The 27,957-nt window shown below is 46.3% G+C and overlaps 1 protein-coding gene across 1 annotated transcript in view; it reads left to right on the forward strand.

Annotated features, from left to right (window-relative positions):
- Positions 1–27,957, forward strand: part of LOC143935411 (uncharacterized) — a 152,020-nt gene that overhangs the window by 114,992 nt on the left and 9,071 nt on the right. Inside the window, exon 4 of the mRNA XM_077459251.1 lies at positions 13,364–13,484. Within this exon, the coding sequence (XP_077315377.1) occupies positions 13,364–13,459 (96 nt within the window). The 3' untranslated portion in view covers positions 13,460–13,484. The remainder of the gene's footprint in view (positions 1–13,363; positions 13,485–27,957) is intronic.

The following is a 27,957-nucleotide window of genomic DNA, read 5'->3' on the forward strand; positions in this document are numbered from 1 at the left end:
GTTACACATAAAGAATTGCGAGAGATCTGAAGGAAACTCTATCCCCAGGTGTGAAATGGAATTTCCTTCCAGCTAAAGAGGAATTTCTGTTTACATAAAGCCACCTCCTGTGGGTGCAGGACTAAATTATGCTTGCATCAGATTCAGCATAGAAAAGGCCGCACTCATCTCAAGTCAGATCCTGTTCATTAAAGTCGGAATGGTGTCAAACCGAAGTCGCAGAGCAAAGTTGGATCGGAAGTGATGTGGGTGGGCAGTAATGGTGTAAACTCGCTAGGCAGGGTGGAGCTATTCAGGTGGAAGGTCATCTAAAAGAAACCGTCCTTCCTCTGAATATAGGAACATATTCCAGTGAAACCATGTTATCTTGTAATGCTCATGTTTGTTTTGTGCAGTCAACAAGTCCTCCATTTTTTGGTATTCTCAACAATTCAGAGCCTCATTTGGATAGTCAGAGGGTTAGGTTCTTTCCACTGCAAAGTGATACAATGCTTGGCAGCATCAAATAAATGATGTAGCACTGATTTTTTTTTATATATGTTGTAATTGGAATGTAAGAGCAATGTAGTAGGAAGAAGTCAGGGTCCTCTGGGACCATATGGTCTGTGAACTGTTGTGTGAGTCTGCACACCTCCTTCCAGAAGGTCTCCAGAGATGGTCAAGCCCAAAACACATGCAGTGTCCCCGGTATCTCCAGCACTCAATCAGAGGCCTCAGGAACGAAGCGGCTTAAAACAGATGGAGTGTAGTACCATGTGTTGAGTACCTTTATAGTTGCATTCTTGGACGCGTGTACAGATGGGGGAATTAATTGCAAACCAGATGATTTTTCTATCCTGCTTGAGCATGAAAGATTGTCCCAGACCTGTTTCCCATTTGATAAGGCTGGGATGTCGGAATTCTTCAGGCGGAGAGATCAATATAGAGTACATTGTGGAGAGGGTGCATAGTAGTGTGCCTTCTCCCATGCAATGGGATTCAAATGTGGTTGGTGGCGTTCTGTTTTCTGTCGGAGACCCTAGCATTTGAAGGAAGATATAGAGTTGGAGTGCCCTCCAGAAATCTAAGGTAAATCTCCCATCAGGTTGCATCAGTGTCGAGATTGACGGCCAGCTGTCTAAGTTGAGAAAATGTGATGCCTGGAAACAGCCCGTATCCAGCAAGTGCTGAAACGAGCCTCTCTGTAGACCGAAGGGGAAGTTGGGATTACCGTATATAGGGTATAATGGTCATTTTGAGGGGGCAATACCTGGGATTTTGCACAAAGCATTGCAAACTCTCATGCCGCGTACACACGACCGGACTTTGCGACAAACTAGGTCCGACGGTCTTCCCGACGGACTTTCGGCGGAGTTTCGACTGACTTTCCAAACTTACGGACTTGGCCACACACAAGCACACCAAAGTCCGACGGATTTGAACGTGATGACGTACGACTGGACTAGAATAAGGAAGTTCATAGTCAGTAGCCAAAAGCTGCCCTAGTGTTGCTTTTCGTCCATCGAACTAGCATACAGACTAATGGATTTTTCGACTGGACTTGAGTCCATTGGAAAGATTTGAAACATGTTTTATTTCTAGGTCCATCTGACTTTTGGGGAAAAAAAAGTCCGCTGGAGCCCATACACGATTGTAATATCCGACGGATTCATTCCTAGTCTGTCGAAAAGTCCGGTCGTGTGTACCCGGCATTTGGGTTGGGCCTATGACAGGGTGGGTTTTGAGCATCGAGGGCAAGGCCTGAATGCATCAGGAAGCTCTACGGAGAGGGATGGTGCAGAATTGTTGTTCTAGTTGGGTCCATAATTTTTGAGCACCGTGTCTGCACCAATCAATCACCTGTGGGAGGAGAACAGCTTGGTGGCATTGTTGGATATCCGGGACCGCAATTACCCTAATTATTTTGGGGAGGGTTAATAGACATCCTCTTATCCTTTGTCCTTTTATTAGCTCATATGAATTTAGTGAAGAGGGCATTCACTTGATTAAAGTAGACCTGCGGAATATTAATAGGAAGGGCCTGAAAGACATAGAGGAATTTTGGTAAAACACTCATCTTTATAATGTTACATCGACCGAACCATGAGTGTAGCCCATGATGCCATTGATCAAGAGCATGGCTTTGATTTTACATTGGACATCCATCTCATTCTGAGTTGTGATTGTAGATCAATATGCTTACGACCACCTGGCTTTTGTGAGTATATTTCTATCCTTTCATTATTAAATGGTTTCTAAGGTAATGCTGAAGACTGTTGTGCTCTTCTTGCTAAAAGCATTGAGGACTCTGCACAGGTGAGAGATTTGAAGGTCCATAGTTTGTAACAAAATAATTTCTATCTCCATTAGGAACTGTCATCCTGTACAAGTTTGCTGCCTGACAAATAGATCAAAAAAAATAAAAAAAGTGAAAAAAATTTGACATCCAAAATAGTATCTTGCTAAGGGTATACCGATTTCTCCATCAACTGAGTAGGTATTAGATTGCTTAATAAAAGGGGATGTAAAATAACAGTGTTCAATCTACCGTTGATTGACCAAGATTACAGTTGGCATTGAAGAATATTTGGTTAGAAAGTTTGAGGACAAATGATAGGACATTGTTAACTCATTTCAAGACAAAGTTTTATGTTTCCCTACATGAAAAAGAGGAAACTCCTCATGGTTTTTCTGCCTCAGAGCAGTTATAATAAAGAAGATTAGCAGTTAGAGAATGCAGAGAAGACAGCCAAAAAGCAATCTATTTCTGGAAACTAAAATCTAGCTAAAAATAGGATGCTCTGAGATTAAGTTCAATAAATGCAGACCTGAAACATCAACTAAGTCATTTGGAAGCTATAAGCAGTAATTGAAAGGACACAATCAACCACAATACGATAGCTTAGTGGCTTAGTGGTTAGCACTGGGGTCCTTGGTTTTAATCACTGCTGGGACACTACCTGCACGGAGTTTGCATGTTCTGCCTCTAGTTTTCCACCAACTCTCCAAAGACATTCTGGCAGGTTATATGGCTCTAGTATGTGTACATTGTATGCATGTGAAGATGGGGATCTTAGATTGTCAGATCCTTGAAGGCAGGGACTGATGAAGGTACAATATGTAAAGCGCTGTGTAAATTTCCAGTGCTCTATAAGTACCTGTAATAATCTACAAATGTGTTCCGAAGATGTGAACTGTGACAATGCATGCATCAGAAGCAAACTCCTTGCCTGTTATGATCTCTGGGGAAAGTGTCATATTCTATGGAATTTTTGTGAACAAGGTAGTAACAAAAAACATTAGTAATATAGACAAGAAAGGCATTTTGCATGCTGTTGTTCTAGAATATATGACTGGTGGCAGAGGGTGTACCCCTTTTAACTATGAATACCCACATCTGAAGGACATGCTAAAGGCGAAAACGTATATGGCAGCAGCGTTTTCAAAAAATATGGTGTCAATACTGGACTTTTCTGTGAGGTATTCCCTAGGGCATCACCATGTAACACCATTCCACCATTAAGAACCCTCTGTGGTTACACTTCAGAAGAAGCGTACACCCACAGGTGAAGCAGAGGATCCATGAATTGTGAAATATAGATGTGTACATTGGAAAAGTAACAGATATATTACATATTTACAAATTTGTTATAAATAGCCAGAAACCTACATTATGTTAAAATTCAAAAACATTATCTGTTCCCTGTAATATAATGGTACTCATATCCTAGGTTTAATTGTAGAAATTTACAGTAAATATTTCTAACTGCAACAGGAGAAGAATTTTATTGAGTGGGTGATGATGTTGAAGGAAATAAGAGCATAAAAATTATGTCTATAAGAAAAAACTAAAGCAAATCCTTTATAAATATACACCTTCATATTCAAAAAGAGGGGAAATAAATGTAGCACTCTCTAGTGTGTACTAGAAGTGAGTGTAGGCAAACCATACCCAGGCATTTAAGCTGGTGAGTCTTAATTGGGTCAGGGTTTATTGGCATTCAGGGCTGGGTGACTCATCCTGGCAGCTCTCTGGTACCTCCCTCTGGTCTAGAGGGTTTGGAGAATCTTCTAAAATTAGTGAGTTGGGGTTAGGAGGAGCTGCCTTGAATATTTATGGGGCCTTGGACAATCCCCAGCAGTGGGCCAGCAGAGGGCTGAGGTAACTCCATAAATAGACATGGGTCATGCCAGCAATGGCAGTCAGGTGGAAGATGGAGATACAGTGTTGAGGAGGCTGTCGGAGGGCCTCAGGGGGTCAGATGCTGAAAGGATCCTGCCAAAACACACAGGAGGAAGTTTTTTTCTGGAGGCACAGGAACAAGAGAGGACAGTGTGAATAGTGCAACACTGTGGGGACTAACAAAGGGGGAAGACTGCCACATGTAGCCAGTCTCCCTTGAAGACAGAGGTGTGCTTAAAAGTGAGAGTGCACCTAAAAAAAATTATTAAAAGTCAGCAGCTACAAATACTGCAGCTACTGACTTTTAATAAATGGACACTTACCTTTCCTGGAGTCCAGCGATGTTGTCGCCATTCTTGGTGAGGGAATCAGGAAGTGAAGCGTTATGGCTTCACTTCCCAGTTCCCTACTGTGTATGCGCGAGTCGCGCTGCACGTAGTAAATGGTCCCTGCTATCTCCTGGGACCTGTGTGTTTCCCAGGAGACAGCGGGGCATGACTCCCGCGGGAATCTACTCCCGGAAGTGGGTGCAGATACCTGTATTTTACAGGTATCTGCACCCCCCTCCCCCATGAAAGGTGCCAATTGTGGCACTGGAGGGGGGGAGGAATCAGATGAGCAGAAGTTCAACTTTTGGGTGGAACTCCGCTTTAAGTCTTCAGGCCTTTCCCTGAGAGATCAGCCAGGTGGGCTGGTGAATAGTCAGTCGGGTGGACTGGTGTAGAAATAGCCAGGAGGGTTGGAGAGAGGGGCAACTGCAGCTAGGTGGGTTGGCAGTGTCTGGAGGGATGGTGCTAGGATGAGTAGCCATAGAGAAGCATGTTCTTTCACTGTATCTGAGCTACAATTAAAGGGGCTGCGAGTTCCTGCCTGTAACGGGCTATTGCTAAAGCTGACTGGGAGACTGTCAGATCATCTCAAGGGTGATTCAGAAAGTGTTTGTGCAGGGGGAAAGAGGAGTGGAGACTGTATATATGTAGCAGGGTTGCTAGCTAATTTAGTCACGCTAGGCGGTAATTAGCCTGGCTAATTTGTATTTGTATCCTCTGACTTTTTTGTCTTAAGCCTGAATCTGGTGCATTTCTCTCTTCTGTCAATAAATGGCACTGCTGCCTTTGGCACTAGAATGACAAGACCACAGTGTGTTCAGGTTGTAAATAGACATAATTTCTCAGTCAATCATATTCGTGGCTAAGCATGCTGGGAGAGTCTATTTAAGGGGAATGAATCAAGTGATCAGTGTTCTTTTACCTTGCTGTTGGAATACCATTGCACTAATGTGGTATAAAAAATAAAACCAAAATTAAGAAAATAAAATACACACAGGGTAAGCTGTAGTCTGAAAAAGGTAGATATTTCCAAAGCTAAGCCCCAGGCAAATATAATACTCCAATAAATGAATTAAATGAAAAAGGCGTGTCTCATTTTTTTGTTTGGGTGTTTTGTTTGTTTTTTAATACTGCTATGTAGCTACATAAAATATTTTTCTTTTTCTGCTGACGAGGGTCATGAACTGAGAATAGTTCATTTATATTTGAAAATGTAGCGATATCTACATCACCATTGATATAACTGCCCATAGACGATACTATTGAGATCGGCAACACGAGCCGTCCGGTTTAAAGTGGTTCTGCACCTAAAAAAAAAATATTAAAAGCCAGCAGCTACTAATATTGCAGCTGCCGACTTTTAATAAAATCACACTTACCTGTCCCGGGGTCCAGCGATGTCGGCGGCAGATGACGAGCCATCTTCTGTCAGGGAATTGGGAAGTGAAGCATTGCGGCTTCACTGCCCGGTTCCCTACTGCGCATGCGCGAGTCGCACTGCGCGTCTCTTCTGGTCCCCGCTGTGTCCTGGGAACTGTGTGTTTCCCAGAACACAACGGGGGGGGGGGCGTCTGCGGGGGTCTGCGGCGGTCTGCCCGGAAGTGGGTGCAGATATCTGGATTATCCAGGTAACTGCACCCCCCTCCCCCCTGAAAGGTGCCGATTGTGGCACCAGAGGGGGGGAGGGATCAGATTAGCGGAACTTCCCCTTTAAGGTGAAGAACCGCTTTAAGAACCGCTTTAACTATCTTCACTACCTCAGACCCTCCTTTGTCTTCATTTCAATCTGTAACTTTTACCCTTCTATCCTTATTGCCATTGTTTTAGGTGGATCTGTACGAGCTTGCGAGTCCATACGTTATCATGCAATTTTCAGTATGAAAATTAATAAAGCAGGAACTGACATCATAGATGGCCCAATAGATCTTTTGATTGCTTTTCACAATGACAACTATCACATTGTAGTGGGAATCAACATACACACTGATAGATTTGTGTTTTCAATTCTTCTGTTTTTGTATTATTTTTTTCTATTTTTATGATCTATGTTGTTCTTTCTATGTCAGCTAAGACCATATACTGGATCTACAGGTAGGTATATATATATATATATATATATATATATATATATACATACATACACACACACACACATATACATACACACATACATTCTCGGAATTATCTCTATATGTTTCTCTTCTAGATTTGAAGTCTTTGTGTCCCTCCAGTGATACAGTAGGAGTCCAAATCATATCCATACTCAGCGCTGGTGCAAGAATTTTTGACACCCTAGGCGAAACCTCATTTTGCCGCTCCCCCATTGGCTCTTCCCATGTCTCCACCCCCTTTGCAATATGTGACCCACCTGACCTACCTACCTGACACAATACACTGACCCACCTACCTGACCATTACACACACACTGACCTACCTAACTATTACACATACACTGACCCACCTACCTGACACATACACTGACCATTGCACATACACACTCTGACCTACCTACCTGACACATACACTAGCCTACCTGACCATTACACACACACACACACCTACCTGACACAATACACTGACCTACCTGACCATTACACAGACATGGACCCACCTACCTGAACATTACACATACACTGACCTACCTGACCATTACACATACACTGACCCACCTGACCATTACACATTCACTGACCCACCTACCTGACCATTACACATTCACTGACCCACCTACCTGACCATTACACACACACTGACCTACCTGACCATTACACACACACTGACCTACCTACCTGACCATTACACATACACTGACCCACCTACCTGGCCATTACACATACACTGACCCACCTACCTGACCATTACACATACACTGACCTACCTGACCATTACACACACACACAAACTGACCTACCTACCTGACCATTACACACACTGACCTACCTAGCTGACACATACACTGACCTACCTGACCATTACACACACACTGATCTACCTACCTGACTCCTATTTCTTGCACTACTCACCCATCCCCCACACACAGCTCGCTGTAGATAGGGAGGATCCACCCTCCTTCCTTACCTCTGCTTCATCGACAATCACATCCAGGTTCTCCTCAGCACTGGGCGGGCGGGCGGTGTTGCTCTCTGGTGTCCCCGTTGGCCGGGAGGTCAGCTAACAGATGCTGCACCTCTCGATGCTCTGATGTCCACCAAGCCCAGCCCCTCCTCTGCAAACACACACACACAGCGCCGCTCCAGAGAAACAGGCTGGAGCAAAGTAGTCCCGAAGCAGCGCTGTGAGCTTTTACTCTGAAGAGAGCGAGGGAACAGCGGGGCGCTCAGCAGGACACATCGGGGGGATTGGAGGCATGATACAGAGGCCGTGGCTGCGCCCTGGGGGGTAGTGCGCCCTAGGCGGCTGCCTACTCCGCCTAGTGGTAGCACCGGCCCTGCATACACTGAACGATCAAGAGTTTTTTTCTTTCTTTTCTTTTTCTTATCTTTTAGTTCCCAGCATTTTAAGCAATGAACATAGAGTCTATCCTTAGCCCTTGTACACACGGTCGGACATTCTGACAACCAAATCCGTTGGATTTTGTCCGACGGATTTTGTCTGAAACTGTTACATACACACGGTTGGACAAATATCCGATCGTTCAGAACGTAGTGACGTTATTTCATTACGACGGGACTACGTTCAGGCTAGTAGCTAATAGCTTTGGTCTAGGAATTTGATCTGAGCATGCGTGGCACTTTGTCCAATCGGAAATTCTCTACAAACGATCGGACAAAGTCCGATCGGATCATGTGGTTGGCAGGGCTGGACTGGGACAGAAATGTGGCCCTGGACTTCATCCAGACCGGCCCACTTACATTTTGAGTGTCCCATCAGCACTCCCTTACATCAGAGTGTCCCATCACCAGCCCCCTTACATCAGAGTGTCCCATCACCAGCCCCCTTACATCAGAGTGTCCCATCACCAGCCCCCTTACATCAGAGTGTCCCATCACCAGCCCCCTTACATCAGAGTGTCCCATCAGCAGCCCCCTTACATCAGAGTGTGCCATCACCAGCCCCTTACATCAGAGTGTCCCATCACCAGCCCCCTTACATCAGAGTGGCCCACTGAGCCATCGGCCCACCGGGAAACTCCCTGTAGTCCCGATGGCCAGTACATGCCTGGTGGTCGGAAAGTTTTATAGCCCAGCTCTAAAACTTTGTTGGTCGGATATTCCGACGGAAACAGTCCGATGGAGCCCACACACGGTCGGATTATCCGACAACACGGTCCGTTTGGACATTTTCCGTCGGAATATCCAACTGTGTGTACAAGGACTTAGTCTTCAGCACTCTATGCAGGGAATATAGGTACTTACTTACTTAGTTTGATAATAGAACATATAGACTCAGTGTCAGCACCTTGTGTGTATTTCTTTATAGATGTGTAATAGGAATAAATGTCATATTCCAAATAACAATTATTTTAAATGTTTATTTTTTTTTTTAAATGTCCATGATCTATATATTATCCGCTTGCCAACCAACCACCGTCATACTGCGGCAGGTCGGCACAATCCCGGCGAGCCGTCGTAGCTATACATTGGCTCCTTTAAGCGGGATGGCAGGCACGCACACACACCCACTGCACTACGGGGGTGCCGATGCTCGTGGCCGACGATAGCGATGACCAGCGGCCATGAGCGATCGCAGGCACGAGTGACAGAACAAGGACGTGTGTGTGTGAACACACAAATCCCTGTTCTGTTCTGTGAGGACAGATCGTGAGTTCATAATAGTTAGGAACCACGATCTGTCATTTCCTCTAGGTCAGTCCCCTCCCCCTACAGTTAGAAACACACACAGGGAACACAATTAACCCCTTGATCGCCCCTATTGTTAACCCCTTCCCTGCCAGGGAAATTTTTACAGTCATCAGTGCATTTTTTTTAGCACTGATCGCTGTATTATTGCCAATGGTCCCAAAAATGTGTCAAGTGTCCGATGTCTCTGCCATAATGTTGCAGTCCCGATAAAAATCGCAGATCTCCACCATTACTAGTTAAAAAAAAAATTTTTTTTATAAATCTATCTCCTATTTTGTAGACACTATAACTTTTGCGCAAACTAATCCAGATAAACTTATTGTGATTTTTATTAACAAAAATATGTAGAAGAATACACATTAGCCTAAACTGAGAAAAATGGGATATTTATTATAGCAAAAAGTACAAAATATTGTGGTTTTTTTTGTGTTTATCATGCGAAAAATAAAAACCACAGAGATGATCAAATAGAACCAAAAGAAAGCTCTATTTGTGGGAAAAAAGGATGTCAATTTTGTTTGGGTGCAGCACCGCACAACCACGCAATTGTCAGTTAAAGCGACGCAGTACCGAATCGCAAAAAATGGCTTAGTCATTCAGCAGCCAAATCTTCCGGGACTGAAGTGGTTAAATGAACAATTGTTTATCTTTTAGGATAGAATGGGTACACTGATTGGATAGGTTTTTATCAATTCAAGGCTATATGATGTACCATCTATTTATTGACTCACGTTATATTATACGTTTATAAGTGTGTTCTGTTCTTTGAGCAAAATATAAAAAAATAGGACCCTTTGAGCAAAATATAAAAACTACACATAAAGATTTATATTGCAGTTTTTGGATACTGATATCTTTTTTTCCTCCATGCCCTGTGATGTGCTCTGTGCTTTGCTGTGTACCCCCTGATGTACCCTACTGTGTGCCCCATGCCCTGTGATGTGCCCAGCTGTGTACCGCTAAATGTGCCATTTCCAATGATGTGTCCTACTGTGTGCCCTACTATGTGCCACATGCCCTGTGATGTGCTGCATGCCCTGCTGTGTACCCCATGATGTGCCTACTGTGTACCTCCTGATGTTCCGTGTGCCTCCTGTGATGCACCATGCTGTGCTCAATAATGTGCCCTGCTGTGTACAGCATAAACCCTGCTATGTGCCCTGCTGTGTACCACCTGATGTGGCCTGCTGTATGTACTGTGTTGTGCCCCATGCCCTGTGATGTTCTCAGTGCCCTGCTGTGTACACCCTGATGTGCCCTTTGCCCCATGATGTGCTTCCTGTGTGCCCTGTGATGTGCCCTACTGTGTGCCCCATGCCCTGTGTTGTTCCCTGCTGTGTACCCCTTGATGTGCCCTGCTGTGTGCCCCATGCCCTGTGATGTGCCTGTGCCCTGCTGTGTGCCTTATGATTTATGTAGGTGGGGCTTTTTGTAGGTGTGGCTTGTGTGTGGGTGGGGACACAGGGGGCTCCATGATCTTCTATTGCCCGGGGACCCTATGAGTTGTCAGTCTGCCCCTGGCCCTGTCCCATGTAATGTGCTCTGCCCCATGCCATGTGCCTGTCCCATGTAATGTGCTCTGCCCCATGCCACGTGCCCTGTCCCATGTAATGTGCTCTTCCCCATGTCTTGTGCCCTGTCCCATGAAATATGCTCTGCTCCATGTAATGTCCACTGTCCCATGTAATGTCCCCTGTCCCATGTAATGTGCTCTGCCCCATGCCATGTGCCCTGCCCCATGTCATGCGCCCTGTCCCATGTAATGTGCTCTGCCCCATGCAATGCGCCATGTCCCATGTAATGTGCTCTTCCCTATGTCATGTTCCATGTCCCATGAAATGTGCTCTGCTCCATGTAATGTCCACTGTCCCATGTAATGTGCTCTGACCCATGCCATGTGCCCTGTCCCATGTAATGTGCTCTGTCCCATGCCATGTGCCCTGTCCCATGTAATGTGCTCTGCCCCATGCCATGCGCCCTGTCCCATGTAATGTGCTTTGCCCAATGCCATGCGCCCTGTCCCATGTAATGTGCTCTGCCCCATGCCATGCGCCCTGCCCCTTGTCATGTCCACTGCCCCTTGTCATGTCCCCTGCCACATGTAATGTCCCCTGTCATGTCTCCTGTCATATGCCCTGACCCATGTAATGTGCTCTGCCCCATGTAATGTGCCCTGTCCCATGTAATGTCCCCTGTCATGTGCTCTGCCCCATGTAATGTCTCCTGAATGGATCAGTTCTGCAGCAAAATAAAGCACAAGTTTCACATTAATTAGGTATGTCTTAATATTGTTTTATTTAATGCTATTTCTACAAATAATTTTTGTTATCAACAGCTCGCTGATTATGCCAATGTTCCATGAGCTGTAGATGTGAACATTATTTCAGGGGTTCCACGAGATCTCAATCTTGTTGTCAAGGGTTCCCCCAAGGTAAAAAGGTTGAGAAACACTGGCCTAGACTATGTAGAGGGGGTGTGTCCATTGCCTCCACTCGGGTCTCAGATTACACTCCTCTTCTTGCTATATGCTGTGTAGTGTGTGACATCAGATCCCTGCCCCCTGCCTTCTAATGCTGAGAAATAGTCATTGATCTGTGTAGCTTTAACAGCTGTAGAGGACAGAGGCTGCAGATAAACAGGTACAACTCATGTAGGAGGAGTGGTTTCTTTCATCTCTGTGTATCACCAGAGGCTATTACTTCACCAAGTATGTATAAGGGCTTATAACCACTTTATTGAATAAATGGCAGGACCATTAGATAGTGGATTTTCTTTTTTCTTTTTTAGATAATAAGCAGGGCTGGACTGGGACAAAAATTTGGCCCTGGACTTCATCCAGACCGGCCCACTCCAATTTTGCAAACACGCACAAAAACAGTATGCTGCGCACTTGCACGAGAGTGACGTCATCACGGCCCGGCTAGACACATAGCAGGAGTATGCATACTCAGAAGCCGACAGCACACTGCTGGTGATCTTTTATTTTCCAGCCCCCCCCCCCCCCTTCTACCCCCTGGTGTCCCCCTGTCACCTACCCGAAGTCTGGCTCTGCATTATATATTTTAAAATAAACAACTAATGCGCACACTTATTTTTGATCAACCGCAGTAATGAGAAGCTGCCAACATCAAACAGGTTTAGGCCCCTTTCACACGGGACGGATCAGTAATGATCCGCCCCGTGATGATATATATATATATCATACACACAGCCATATTCTATATACCGGCCGGTTACCTGGATGGGTTCCTGCAGCACCGCCATCCTCCAGGCTCCCTCGTCTGCTCCGGGGACTTCTCTGCCTGACGGCTGCTCTCACGGCGGCCCCCGGCTCATTTAAACTCACAGCGTCCGTTACCGCGGGGGCCGCCGGAGATAGCCGAGTTTTGTTCGCTGAAAAGCGTTGTCGGAGAGGAGCAGGGTGGGGGAAGCCGAGCGGTGGCGGAAAAGGACGACTGTGGGCCGGAGGTGGCCGAAGATGTGTGCAATACTATTGTTGTGAGAGCGCCGAGTGGGGGCGGAAAGAGACGAAGTGCGCAGCGCTGCGCTCGGAAGTACAGCGGTGCTCAAATGAATGGCTGTGCGAGTAGCGCAGCCATTCATTTGGCTAGGCTGTCACTGAAACCGGCCCACTGAGCCATCGGCCCACCGGGAATCTCCCGGTAGTCCCGATGGCCAGTACATGCCTGATAATAAGGATGTTGTTTAATGTAATTTTAAACAATTTACATATATCATAAGACATAGAGGGGGTTATTTACTAAAACGGAAGAGTGCAAAATCTGATGCAGCTCTGCGTTGAAACCAATCAGGTTTTATTGCCAAAGCTAAGCTTAATTGAACAAGGTGGTGATTGGCTACTATGCTCAGCAGCACCAGATTCTGAGTGCATCAGTTTTAGTAAATCTCTCCCAGTGTCATTTTTATTAAAGTGACCAATCATCTGCCTTTCATGCATAGTTTGAAATGCATAATGAGAATGAAATATCAGTTGCCATGATGCATTTTTATAATGTAATAATATATTTTTTTGTTTGTTTTTTGAACAGGAGAAAAAAATCACCAACAACAATACCTATGTGGATATGATGCAAACTCTCCGTCGAAACACCATGCAAAATAATAATGTTTATTGTCGCTCATAAAATGACAAAAAGCAACCATTGGCAAGTATGTGATTTGTTATCTTAAAAACACTGAAATCTAAACATTCTGAATGAGCATTTTAAAACATTTGACCTGATTTCTATTAACCTCCCTGGCGGTATGATTCAGTCTGGAATTAGGTGCTGAAAGCGGTACAATTATTTTGCATGGCTTTTATTTTGTAGTCCTGTAATTCTTAGGAATAACGCTCTTAAATCTGTTCAAACCAGAGTCTAGCAGACATCCCGGGTATGATAAAGTTTATAATATAATAAAGAATAATAAAAAATATTCAATAATGTAATCAAATCCTAAAACACTGAAAAAGGGACAAGTTTTGGTTGCTATGGACAATCTCTAAATTCCAGGCAGAAAAAAACAGTATTTATAATATAAAAGTGCATGCAGGACACTGGACAGACCACTAGGGACAAAGGGGGTGTGTATTTTTTAATACAGCACTGTAGTCTGTAAGATTACAGTGCTGTGTGTTTTGTGTACTTTTACTTTTTTGAATTTGCCGCCGTTCTCCGCTCCCGTGCGCCGTAACGTCGCAGGGAACGGAGCTCGGCGGCATTCGGCACTGTGAATCGAGCGGAGGACAGCTCGATCACACAGCGCGGCGGACATTGCTGGATCCAGGGGACAAGGTAAGTAACTCTCCCTGTGTCCTCCCCTGCATCGAGCGATGCGATCCCGAGTCTGGCTTGGGGTTACCGCTCCTGTAATTAAAATCCCAACCCGAGCCAGACTCAGGATTACCGCTAGGGGGGGTTAAAGATGTGGATTAGACATTTTTTAATAGTTAATCTGCTAGAATACGAGGATATAAAAAGGATATAGATAAATGAGGTATAACTATGGCCTAAGCGTCACCCACTCAGCGCCACCTCAATCCTACAGTGCCAGCAGCAGGTAGATGTGTTGAACTTTTCAATATCATATGTCGATGTCACAGATATAAAAAAAAAAAAAATTATAGATAAATAAACATATAAAATTACCAATATAAAATAGAGGTGAAATCAAAACATAAAATAAGACTAAGCAGCTGTTTAAATAAATATAAATAAAGTATTGCAGTAGTATAACCAGAGCTAAAGTCCTCCTTGCATCAGATAAATACTAAAACAGCGCTAAAACTAAAATAAAAATAGGGGGAAAAAAATGTATGGTAATGAAACCATAGGGCAATGGCAAACACCACGGCCAGCAGTCTTTATGTAGCAGATGGATATGTGGACAGTTCAGATAATTCACAGTCACTTTTCTCTTAGCGTTCACCTTCCACAAGAGTAAGAATGCAATTATCCACCTCGTGAAGCACACACCCCTCTGGGGTTCAAACTCACCAGACGCCACTAGAAATAAAGCCTTGTATCTGTGTCCAAACACTGCTCTGTGCTGACACCCCACTTATCCAGAAGGTCCCCTGGTATAGGTACTCCGATTGTATCATAAAACACAAGGATAGATGTACATAGCGTAATCCTGTTTATTATAATGCAACATACAGGGCCAGATTAAGAACATCATAGGCCTGGTGCTGAGGATTTTGGTGGGGCCTTTTATAAACAATAAATAAATAAAAATGCAAACTATTTTTTGTGATAACAAATTAAATTAAAGAGAGAGAGGGAGGATGAGAGAGAGAGAGAGAGAGAGAGAAAGGGGGTGAAAGAGGGGTAAGGGAGGGAGGATGTGAGAGAAAGGGGGGGGGTGAGAGAGAGAGGATGCACATGAGCATGTGTGGGAATGACATCAACGCAGCCTGGCCAAGGCAAGTGACCGAAGGCACAGAACCCAGAAGGAAGACCGGGTGAAGATGGAAGTGCCCGGGGCCCCGCCGGTTGATCACAGCACAGCACTGGAGGGCTCAGTCTGACAATTTAAGTGTACCCTAATGTGCTAATATGCTGGGCATACTTGTACATTATGGCATAACCTACCCCAGGGCCGCTAAAAAGTCGTAATGTTAGAAAAGTTTACTACCGCTTTAATATCACGAGCCTCTCATGGGGCCCCCTACTGACCCTGTGGCCCTTGGGCAGTGCCTAAGTGCATAGTTGTCAACATTTCAAAAATATTTTCAGGGACGCTTTTCTTTACAAGTGCTATATTTATAGTAGCTGACATCCCCCGTGTTCCTCTATACATCACAATAGTAATTACAAAATGAAATAAGTACTAATAATGGGGCAGAACAAATATGAGGACTGTGAGGTTTCCTTTAGTTGAACTGACAAAAGTGCCCATTCTAGAGCTGGTAACATTGAGGATATTCAGTATAATTTTAAAGAACATTTTTTGTGGGTAAGAGGCATAGGGGAGGAGTATGGATGGTATACAAGTGGGAAGTATGTGCAGGTGAGGGAGAGGAATGTGGAGGGTATAACAGTGAGCACTATGTACACGAGAAGAGTGCAGAGGGTATGGCAGAAGGCACTTTGTACAGGAGAGGAGTGTGAAGGGTATGACAGTGGGCAGTATGCACAGCAGAGGAGTGTAGAGGGTATGACATTGGGCACTATGTATAAGAGAAGAGTGTGGAGGGTATGACAGTGAACAATATGTACAGGAGTGTGGAGGGCATGACATTGGGCACTATGTACAGGAGAGAAGTGTGGAGAGTAGGACAGTAAGCAGTAATTACAGGAGAAGATTGTGGAGGGAGGGTATGACGTGGGCACTATGTACAGGAGAGGAGTGTGGAGAGTATGACAGTGGGCGCTATGTATAGGAGAGAAGTGTTGGAGGTATGACAGTGGGCACTATGTATAGGAGAGAAGTATGGAGGGTATGACAGTGAGTAGTATGTACAGGAGAGGAGTGCGGAGGGTATGACAGTGGGTAGTATGTACAGGAGAGGAATGCGGAGGGTATGACAGTGGGTGCTATGCATAGGAGAGAAGTGTTGGAGGTATGACAGTGGGCACTATGTATAGGAGAGGAGTATGGAGGGTATGACAGTGAGTAGTATGTATAGGAGAGGAGTATGGAGGGTATGACAGTGGGCAATATGTACAGGAGAGAAGTGTATGACAGTGGGCACTATTTACAAGAGAGGAGGAGTGTGTAGGATATGACAGTGAGCAGTATGTACAGGAGAGAAGTGTGGAGAGTATGACAGCGGGCACTATGTACAGGAGAGACGTGTAGAGAGTATGACAGCGGGCACTATGTATAGGAGAGAAGTGTAGAGAGTATGACAGCGGGCACTATGTATAGGAGAGAAGTGTAGAGAGTATGACAGCGGGCACTATGTATAGGAGAGAAGTGTGGAGAGTATGACAGTGGGCACTATGTATAGGAGAGGAGGATGAAGTAATCTGGGAAGGAAAAATGTAAAGGTTTGTGGAAGGATGTTTAGGGACTGCGTAGTGGTTAAGTGGGCCAGACATGGATTGAAATTACACCAATTAAGCAGAGACCAGCCATAGTCGATCTATGTATGGGCTAGCTGGTTTTACACAAGTCAACCTATTAACCAACTTGAGTACAACCAGCCTGTCAGGTTTTCCCCAAAACAATCAGTGCTGCCAGCTATAGTTAGCAACACTAATCATTGTATTGACTGGCAGAACACAATAACACTGCGGGAGTGATTGCCCCATTCACAGGTCAGCAGGTGAGAGGGTGTGTGGGGACAGGCTGGGGAGAGATACTAGTCAGTCCCTGGGTAGGCTCTGGTTAGTATCAGAGTCAGATACACACAGGTTCCATATGCCACGATTGTTAGAGCGAGAACAATAATTCTAGCACTAGACCTCCTCTGTAACTCTAAACATGTAACCTGTAAAAAATGTAAAGCAAAATCGTGCTAACTTTAGTGTTTTTTTTATGAATGAAACAGTTTCTTTCCAAAAAAAACTTGAAAAATTGCTGCGCAAATATCGTATAACTTAAAAAGTTGCAAAGACCACCATTTTATTCCATAGGGTGTCTGCTAAAACAATATATAATGTTTGAGGGTTCTGAGTAATTTTCTAGCATAAAAAAATGATGATTTTTACATGTAGGAGAGAAGTCTCAGAATGGGCCTGGGTGGCAAGGGATTAATTATCATAAATTATCTACAAATAATTATTATAAGCACTGTGAGTTCATCCTCTCCGTCTGCTGCAGAGTGTTCCAGCTTGTATTTATACTGTCGCTCTGTATGCAGCTTCTGACAGGCTGCGCAAGGAGCCCTGTATCTCCGGAACCATAGATGATAGCAGCCCCATATTTGAACCAGTGCTGGAGTGGGTCTTTAGCTACCTACCCCCCAAAGGTGGGGTCTCTGTGACTCCTGATCGCGGAGCTACAATTCTCGAAGTCGATCTTTTTTTTTTTTTTTTTGGCAAATGGGCCTATCTTGAGAAAGGGGCCTGGAGCTGCAGCTCCAATAGCCCCTATGTTAATCCGGCCCTGGCAACATACCCATACAGCAGAAACTCCCCTTAGTCCTAGCTGCTTACATTTAAAATGCAATCAACCCGCATAAAGAAATACAATAGAGGGCGCTATCACCATCTCCAGCCATCCGCTGGAAGTGTGCTGTTCCTTGCAGACACTGTATTACACTGTATCAGGGCCTGACCAGCACGGAAACCACAAGTGACGTTGTGCGCTCCACCACACTCTGCCTTCTACCCGGAAGTGTAATACAGTGTCTGCAAGGAACAGCACACTTCCAGCGGACGGCTGGAGATGGTGATAACGCCCTCTATTGTATTTCTTTATGCTTGTTGATTGCATTTTAAATGTAAGCAGCTAGGATTAGGGGGGTTTCTGCTGTATGGGTATGCTGCATTATAATAAACAGGATTACGCTATGTACATCTATCCTTGTGTGTTATGATACAATCGGAGTTCCTATACCAGGGGACCTTCTGGATAAGTGGAGTGTCAGCACAGAGCAGTGTTTGGACACAGATACAAGGCTCTATTTCTAGCGGCGTCTGGTGAGTTTGAACCCCAGAGGGGTGTGTGCTTCACGAGGTGGATAATTGCATTCTTACTCTGGTGGAAGGTGCACGCTAAGAGAAAAGTGACTGTGAATTATCTGAACTGTCCACATATCCATCTGCTACATAAAGACTGTTGGCCGTGGTGTTTGCCATTGCCCTATGGTTTCATTGCCATCCATTTTTTTCCCTATTTTTATTTTCGTTTTAGCGCTGTTTTAGTATTTATCCGATGCAAGGAGGACTTTAGCTCTGGTTATACTACTGTAATACTTTATAAAAAGGATATGTCTATAAAAAGGAAAAGTGTTATGTGTATACCTGCATGAGGAGCTTGAGATGATCAGGGTGGCTTTTCGCAAAAAAAAATTTCCAAGTACCCCTGGAAGTTGAGATAGGGTCACCAAGGGTAATGAAAGGGGGCAGGTGCCAGGGAGCTGGAACTGAAAACTGTGACTTGTGAGAGCTGGTATTAGTGCCAGTACCTCTGGTGGACATACCAGTCCAATCACATGCACACCATGGTGTGCGCATATCTATGTGCTTATATGTGTACATTATCGCAAGTTTAGCTAGGCTACTATGTCTGGAAACATGCGCTTGTTTTTGCGCATGAGCCCAATGGCTGGCACAACCTTACTGATTGCTAGCATGATGTTCCTGACAGAGTATGGATAGCTCCTTAGTGTTAAAGAGACTCCAACAAGAAAAAAAACACAGCTGCAAGTTTAAAGTACATTCTGCTAAAGATACCTACACACACCAGCAGTTTCCAAAAAGCAGTTATGGCCTTTCGGCCAGTGGCGTCACTAGGGTTGGTGTCACCCCCTGACCAGCCTGCTACAGTGCTCTGCAGGGCTGCTGATAGGGCAGTACAGCCAGCCCTGTTTTACCGGGCCCAGCTCCCAGCAGCTCCACAGGGGGGCCCGGACAACTTTACAGTTACTTTCCGGCTATTATAAAATAGAGCTTTCTAAACTTCACCATCGTTCCCCGCTACTACTTGCTTAGGGAAGGGGGTGTAATTATATTTTCCTGGACCCCATCAGGTCATCAGAGAGGCCCAGGAGGTGAGAGCAGTGTTTGGACTATTTCTTGTTTTTCGGGTGGATGTACATAAAGGCGCACCGCACATTGCTCCGCTTTTTAATTAGTTCCGGCCACTGCTGCTCACTGCCTTCCCTGGAGGAGTGATACTACGATGCTCCGCTCCACTGGCTGCCGAGACCTCATGTGTCGAGACTGATGTGACTTGTGAGGTAACAGGCGGCTCTGTGGCTGACAAGGGAGCAAGAACCCGGACACCGTGGCTGCAGTGCACACAGTGAGGGGAGCACAGAGGATAGAATCCTTACTGTGTATCGCTTACACATAGCATGGCAAGTTATGATTACTCACGCAGGCAGCACAGTCAGCATGTGCTCTGTAATCTGTCACAGTGTGTCATATTGCGGTTGGGTGCTTACTTTGTTATGACTATACTGGGTTAGAGATTGTAACACACAGTATAGTCAAAGTCAGAACCCAAAAGCCATTTGACACTGACAGATCCATGACAGAACACATGCTGACTGTGCTGCCTGTGTGATTTTTATAATGCTGGTAAGGACGCAGTGAGATGCTGCTTTACACTTGCATTTGGGGGGCAGTAAACATGTGCCCCCCAACAACCCACCAACCACTTCCCTTTAACCACTTCCTGTCCAGCGCCCTACTGGTAAATTGCTGGTTTGGAAGGGTGAAATCTTGATTATCGCTACAGCAATGATCAAGACATAATTTTTTAGACCCAGCAAATCCGCACAAAGTAATAGTAATCTTAGTGGCTAAGAAGCCCCTCGTATATTTTACAGGCAGTCAGTTGAAGGGGGTTCCACCACCATCCCACCACCACCTTTACTGGGCTCTCTGTGCAATCAGGGGTCCTGTTAAGGATGTGAGCAGCAGCATCCAGTTCCTGAGATACAGTGAGGGGAACTGATGTGGTTCCTCCCACTGTGTGACATCAGAAACCTGAAGCAATTACCAGTTTGAACAAGCGTCTGATCAAACAGATCTGGGTTTGATCAGATGCTTTGGAGGCCAGAGGATAGGTATGGGGTCTAATAGACACCAGATCTCTCCATAAAGGGGACCTGTCATTGCCCCATGCTATCACTAGGGATGTTGTTCATTACTTCTGATAGCAATAAAAGTGATACAAAAAAAATTAAAGACACAGTCTCTGTCCCCCTGTACTGATAAGCCATAATGATTGTGTGCGCATATGTAAATGGTGACAAATCTGCAGAAGTGGGGACAGGGGAGGGGCCTGGGGTGGGGTTGAGGGAAGGATTAAAGGGGGCCCCATCAGGTAGGCTGTATGGGGCCCCATGATTTCTAACAGCGGCCCTGGTGCTCTGTCCTGCCACTGTGGAGTGACAGCAGGAAAGGCAGTAGGGCACTGAGCAAGCTAGAACCTCGCACAAACCCCCCCCCCCGACTGCCACAGCGCTACTTGATAGCGTCACCCAGGGAATTTTTCTCAGAGAATAGGTGGGTGCTAGCTGCAGGGTGCAGAGTTTAGGTGGGTGCGGGGTGAAGAGTTCAGGTGGGTGCAGAATGCAGAGTTTCAGTGGGTGGAGGGTGCAGAGTTAAGGTGGGTGCAGAGTTTAGGTGAAATTGTTTTAATTCAGCCACATTGGAGGGTTTTCCAGCATGAACAGCCTGTGTATACGGTATCTTAAGTCCGGGCTTTGGCTAGGCCACTCAAAAACCGCAATTTATCTTTATTTGAACCATTTGGAGGTGGACTTGCTGTTGTGTTTTGGATCATTGTCCTGCTGCATAACTCAAGTGCACTTAAGCTTGAGTTCACAAACTGATAGCTGGACATTCTCCAGTATGCCGCATACACACGATCCAACAATCCGGTGGAAAAGTTCGGTTAAAAAATTAAAGACACAGTCTCTGTCCCCCTGTACTGATAAGCCATAATGATTGTGTGCGCATATGTAAATGGTGACAAATCTGCAGAAGTGGGGACAGGGGAGGGGCCTGGGGTGGGGTTGAGGGAAGGATTAAAGGGGGCCCCATCAGGTAGGCTGTATGGGGCCCCATGATTTCTAACAGCGGCCCTGGTGCTCTGTCCTGCCACTGTGGAGTGACAGCAGGAAAGGCAGTAGGGCACTGAGCAAGCTAGAACCTCGCACAAACCCCCCCCCCCCCCCCCCCCCGACTGCCACAGCGCTACTTGATAGCGTCACCCAGGGAATTTTTCTCAGAGAATAGGTGCAGGAACTCAACCATATCCCACACCTTTCCCCAGGGGGGCAGGGGGTTGAACCTGCCACAGCAACTGGGTGTGGGAGGGTTCTAAAGAGGCATTAAATATCAGGAGGGTGCTACATACAGAGCGCAGGATTCTGCAGGGTGCTATGTACAGGGTGCAGAGTTCAAGTGGGTGCAGGGTGCAGAGTTCAGGTGGGCACAGGATGCAGAGATCAGGTGGGCACAGGGTGCAGACTTCAGGTGGGCACAGGGTGCAGACTTCAGGTGGGTGCAGGATTCAAGTGAGTGCAGGGTGCAGAGTTTAGGTGGGTGCAGGGTGTAGAGTTTAGATGGGTGCAGGGTTTAGGTGGGTGCAGAGTTTAGGTGGGTGCAGGGTGCAGAGTTTAGATGGTTGCAGAGTTTAGATGGGTGAAGGGTGCAGAGTTTAGATGGGTGCAGGGTTTAGATGGGTGCAGGGTTTAGATGGGTGCAGGGTGCAGAGTTTAGGTGGGTGCAGGGTGCAGAGTTTAGATGGGTTCAGGGAGCAGAGTTTAGATGGGTACAGAGTTTAGTGCAGATTTTAGATGGGTGCAGAGTTCAGGAGGGTGCATAGTTCAGGTGAGTGCTAGGTGCAGAGTTTAGGAGGGTGCAGGGTGCAGAGATTAGGTGGGTGTAGAGTTCAGGTGGGTGCAGAGTTTAGGTGGGTGCTAGCTGCAGGGTGCAGAGTTTAGGTGGGTGCGGGGTGAAGAGTTCAGGTGGGTGCAGAATGCAGAGTTTCAGTGGGTGGAGGGTGCAGAGTTAAGGTGGGTGCAGAGTTTAGGTGAAATTGTTTTAATTCAGCCACATTGGAGGGTTTTCCAGCATGAACAGCCTGTGTATACGGTATCTTAAGTCCGGGCTTTGGCTAGGCCACTCAAAAACCGCAATTTATCTTTATTTGAACCATTTGGAGGTGGACTTGCTGTTGTGTTTTGGATCATTGTCCTGCTGCATAACTCAAGTGCACTTAAGCTTGAGTTCACAAACTGATAGCTGGACATTCTCCAGTATGCCGCATACACACGATCCAACAATCCGGTGGAAAAGTTCGGCGGACTCGAGTCCGCCAGACAATCCCCCGTGTGTGGGCTCCGCAGACTTTTTTTACCCAAAAGTCTGGCGGACTAAGAAAGTAGTTTTGCACCAAAATATGTCCGCCGGACAGTACGGCCGTGTGTATGCTAGTCTGCCGTACTTTTGAAATGAACTGACTTTTCCCGCCCGGAGAAAAGTCCACTCATTTTGACCACGGCTCCAGGTAGCCGGGACTAGTGAAGGAAGTGTCGCTGGCCCCGTCACCTGGTATGGAGTTAAAGGGGAAGCCCTATGCCGAAAAAATGGCATGGGGGTCCCCCCTAGGTCCATATCAGACCCTTATTCGAGCACGCTACCCGGCCGGTCAGGAAAGGGGGTGGGGATGAGCGAGCGCCCCCCCTTCCTGAGCCGTACCAGGTCGCATGCCCTCAACATGGGGGGGGTGCTTTGGGGAAGGGGGGCCGCGCGCCCCACCACCCCAAAGCACCTTGTCCCCATGTTGATGAGGACAAGGGCCTCTTCCCAACAACCCTGGCCGTTGGTTGTCAGGGTCTGCGGGCAGGGGGCTTATCGGAATCTGGGAGCCCCTTTAATAAGAGGGCCCCCGGATACCGGCCCCCCACCCTATGTGAATGAGTATGGGGTACAATGTACCCCTACCCATTCACCTGTGAAAAAAAAATCAAAAAAACTCAACACACAGGGTATAAAAATTTATTGCACTGCTCCGGGGGTCTGTCCCATGTTGAGGGCACACGGCCTGGTACGGCTCAGGAGGGGGGGGAGGCGCTCGCTCGTCCCCACCCCCTTTCCTGACCGGCCAGGTACCGTGATCAGATAAGGGTCTGATATGGACCTGGGGGGGGGGACCCCCATGCTCTTTTTTCGGCGTAGGGCTTCCCCTTTAACTCCATACCAGGTGACGGGGCCAGCGACGCTTCCTTCGCTAGTCCCGACTACCTGGAGCCGCGCTCAAAATGAGCGAATTTTCCTCCGTGTGTGTGGGCAAGTCCGTTCATTTCAAAAGTATGGCGTATAGTCCGGTGGACTAAGTCCACCACAAAAGTACCATGTGTGGGCAGGTACGCTCGTTCGGAAAGTCCGGCGGTTTGTCCACCAGACTAAGTCCACCGGATAGTCTGATCATGTGTACGCGGCATTAGGATTCTCTGGTAGAGCTCAGAATTCATGGTTCCATCAATTATGGTAAGTCATCCAGGTCGGAAGCTGCAAAGCAGCCCCAGACCATCATGCTACCACCACCATATCTGACTGTTGGTATGATGTTCTTGTTATGAAATGCTGCATTCGTTTTATGCCAGTTATAACAGGACACGCACCTTCCAAAAAGCTTCTTGGGGATAATCAAGATGCTTTTTGGTAAGTGTGGTAATGGTAAATAAAAGAGGGCAAGCAGCCTCTGTGTCTACAGTCAACAGTGGTGGTCGTGGACATGGTGCATTCTCTGCAGGTAGCCGTGGGGCACGCTTGTCCTTTTTTTCTTCTGCTGGCCATGTTATTGAGCCATAACATGCAGAAGAATTGGTGGAGTAGATAAAACAGCCTTCCTCATCTTTCTCATCCTCTGTCACCCAGGCTCAGAGTAGTTTGCCTTCCAAACCAGCTGCCAAAGTGGCATATTCCACCGGCTCCTTGTCCACAGTCACTCCTTCCGTAGCCCCACCATCACGCATGGAGGAGTCCCCAGAATTATTCGACCACAGTGTTGGGTACATGCTGCTGGAGGATGCGCAGCAATTTGAAGGCTCTGATGTTGGTTCCCAGGTTGAGGAAGAGAGTAACATGAGCCTAGAGAGAGGGGGTGCCACAGAAGGACAAGAAACCGGCAGTCATGTTCCCCCAGCTGTAGCATACTGCCAAATTTGCTCCAGTGACAAAGAGGGAGGGGATGATGAGGTCACTGACTTTACTTGGGTGCCTGAGAGAAGAAAGGAGGCATAACTCTAATGAGGCAGGATGTCCTCTAGGGGGCAGCTTAAGGGCAGCCACCCTATTGCATCACACTGCAGAGCTCCGCAGGTGCAGGGCACTACTGACTCCCCACTGACTTTTAAAAGTTTCTTGGTGTGGGCTTTTTTGACACGTGTGCAGCAGATTGCACCGTTGCGGTTTGCAACCTACAGTATGTCTGAAGTGGATCAAGCAAGGCCAGAACAGCAGCCACTTGGGCACCACATGCTTGACCAGACATATGACGACCTGCCATGCAGTCTGTTGGCAACAGCACTTGAAAGACCCACATCAAAGAAAAAGGCGATCTTCTCCTTGCTCCTAATCTGGGATCTCCAACCCTACTATACCTCCAGTCCTCTCAAAAACCTACACTGAGAGGAATGAAGTTATAGCAAAAGGTGTCCCAAGTACTTGCAGCCAATCTGCTAGCAGTACACCACCATCTGATTTTAGCAGGCAAATTTCCCTACCCCAGTTGCTGAACCGTAAAAAGAAATTCGGTCCCAGACATCCACATACTCAGAGTCTGAATGCTAGCTTTGCCAAATTGTTAGCACTCCAACTGCTGCCTTTTTAACTGGTAGACTCTGGCCCCTTTTGTGAATTTGTGGAATGTGCTGTACCTCAGTAACAGGTTCCAAAATGCCATACCAGCTCTCTACCGGCATGTAGAAGGCAATGTTTTGTTTTCAATGGACAGGGCGGTCAGCAGTAAGGTTCATATCACTGCTGACTCATGGTCTAGCAGACATGGGCAGGGACATTACCTTTCCTTCGGGGCGCACTGGGTAACTCTGCTAGGAACTGGGAAGGATGCAGGACAGGGTTTAGTGTTGTTGAAGCTTGTTCCACAACCACGCCTCCTAAATTCTAGTGATGATTATGCCACAGCTCTCTCCTCCAACCCCTCCTCCTCTTCTTCCTTTATGGCCTCTTCTGTAGATTAATCCTCTGAACCAGCGGTGCTCCGTAAGCATTCAAAGGGCTACGCAAGCAGTCAGGCTAAAAGATGCCATGTGGTGCTTAGACTTGTGCACAACGGAAAATTTTGTTTAGTTTTGGTTCGTTGTCATTCGTAAAATACATAATTTCGTTATGTTACGTTAATACGTTTTCGGATAATTCGTTATTATTCGTAGAGTGTCGAATTCATTTGTTCGTATTCGTTGAAATTCGCTATTTATGTATGTATAGACATTCGTGATAATGATTCGTAGTTTGGAAAGTCGTTTGTTTATTGACTCTTATAACACACACAATGACAACGTCTCTTCTCCTCGGCTCAAATACAATACAACACCCTTCTAACTCAGTTCTCAGGAATGCACTTTGCCAGTAATCCATCCTCCGGCACAAAATTAATTAGCTGATTGGACTATAAGATTTACTTTGGGCTGACCTTTTGTTTCATTAGATCTTTAAAGAATTACCGAATCATGTCGAATTAATTCAAATTTATTCGTTATATTTCTTTCGTATTCGTTGTTATTCGTTATTTTTTTATTCGGATGCATCCGAATGTCCGAAAGATGCAAAATTCGGCCGAAATACGAAACGAGTTGCACAAGCCTAGTGGTGCTTGAGTTGGTCTACCTAGGGGACAGGAGCTACACTGGGGCAGAGATTCTGTCAGCTCTGCAGGGGCAGGCTCAGAGGTGGTTGACTCCATGCCAGCTTCAGCCAGGAATGGTTGTATGTGACAATGGCACCAACCTTCCCTCCGCCCTCTGACAGGGACACTTGACCCATGTTCCATGCTTGGCACACGTCCTGAATTTGGTGGACCAGGTACCCAGGCTTACAGGATCTCCTGAGGCAGGCCAGAAAAGTCTGTGGTAATTTCTGCCGGTCATAAAATGCCAGTGCTTGGCTGGTTGACATTCAAAGGGAATGCACCCTACCCATCATCCACCTCATTTGTGTCATGCCCACCAGGTGGAACTCAACGTTGCCAATGCTGCAGCTGCTGCACACACAGCAGATGGCCATCAATGAGTACCTGTGTGAGTATGGCACCAGGACAGGGTCAGGGGAGCTTGGCTTCTTTTTGCCACGCCAGTGGCTACTGATCAAGGATGCATGCACTGCCCTGTCACCATTTGAGGAGGCCACAAGGATTGTGAGCAGTGACAATGCATACATCAGTGACACTGTCCCTCTATTCTTCCTACTGGAGCACACGCTTTGTGGAATCATGGACAGGGCACTTGAGGCCGAACAGCAGGAGGAAGAGAAGGACTTCCTTTCCTCTCAAGGCCCCCTTTATCCAGATAGCATTCCTGTGGAACCGCCAAACACACAGGAAGAAGAGAGCAGGAGGAGGATTTTGGCAGTATGACTGTAGAGGATAACACTCAGCAGCAGTCTTCAAGGAATGGTTTTCAGTCCCCAGAAACCCAAGGAGTTGTACGTGGCATGGAGGAGGTAGTTACGGATAATCTGATCCTTAGTGACCCAGGGAACTCAGAATCGAATGCCTCTGCAAACTTTTGCTGGTATCGTGGTATCAAGGAGAGGGATCATTACTGACTGGTAACCCTTCTTGATCCACATTACAAGGGGAAGGTTGCAGAACTCATCCTGCCTTTTCAGAGGGAGCAGAGGATGAAACATCTTCAGGAGGCCTTGAAGAAAGCTTTGTGCAATGCATTTCCAGACCCTGGGAGGTTACGATTTCCTGTTGCTGGACAATGTGTTGCTGAGGCTTCGTTCAGTCAGATGAAGAGCAGTGGAGAAGGTGGCCAGCTGACCGATGACTTTAAACAATTTTTCAGTCCTCATCGCCGAAGTCTGATCAGTTTAAGCAACCAACGCCAGCATCTACATTACATTTCACTGGGTTACTGGGTCTTGAGGATGGATCAGTGGCCAGAACTTGCTAAATATGCAATTGAGCTACTGGCCTCTCCTGCATCCAGCGTGCTTTCTGAACTCACATTCAGTGCTGCTGGAGGGTTTGTAAGGGATCAAAGAGTGTGCCTGTCCACAGAATTAATTGATAGGCTCACATTCTAAAAAATTTATCAGTCTTGGATCAGAAGCTATCAAGCACCTGATGATGAATGTAACTAATTGAATTTGCTATGGATGTGGGATCCCTTGAAGACTGCCTATGCTGACTATCCTATTCCTTCTCAATCTTGATGATGTTAGCTTCCAACAATATTTTTGGTTTAGGGTACCACCACCACCACACAACAGGGGCATGTGATTGCAATTTTTGTTATAATATTTCACAGCAGGGCCCGTTC

This window comes from Lithobates pipiens, unplaced genomic scaffold (genome assembly GCF_037356315.1).
Source record: "Lithobates pipiens isolate NorthernLeopardFrog02 unplaced genomic scaffold, aLitPip1_a1.2 Scaffold_28, whole genome shotgun sequence".
Lineage (NCBI taxonomy): Eukaryota > Metazoa > Chordata > Amphibia > Anura > Ranidae > Lithobates > Lithobates pipiens.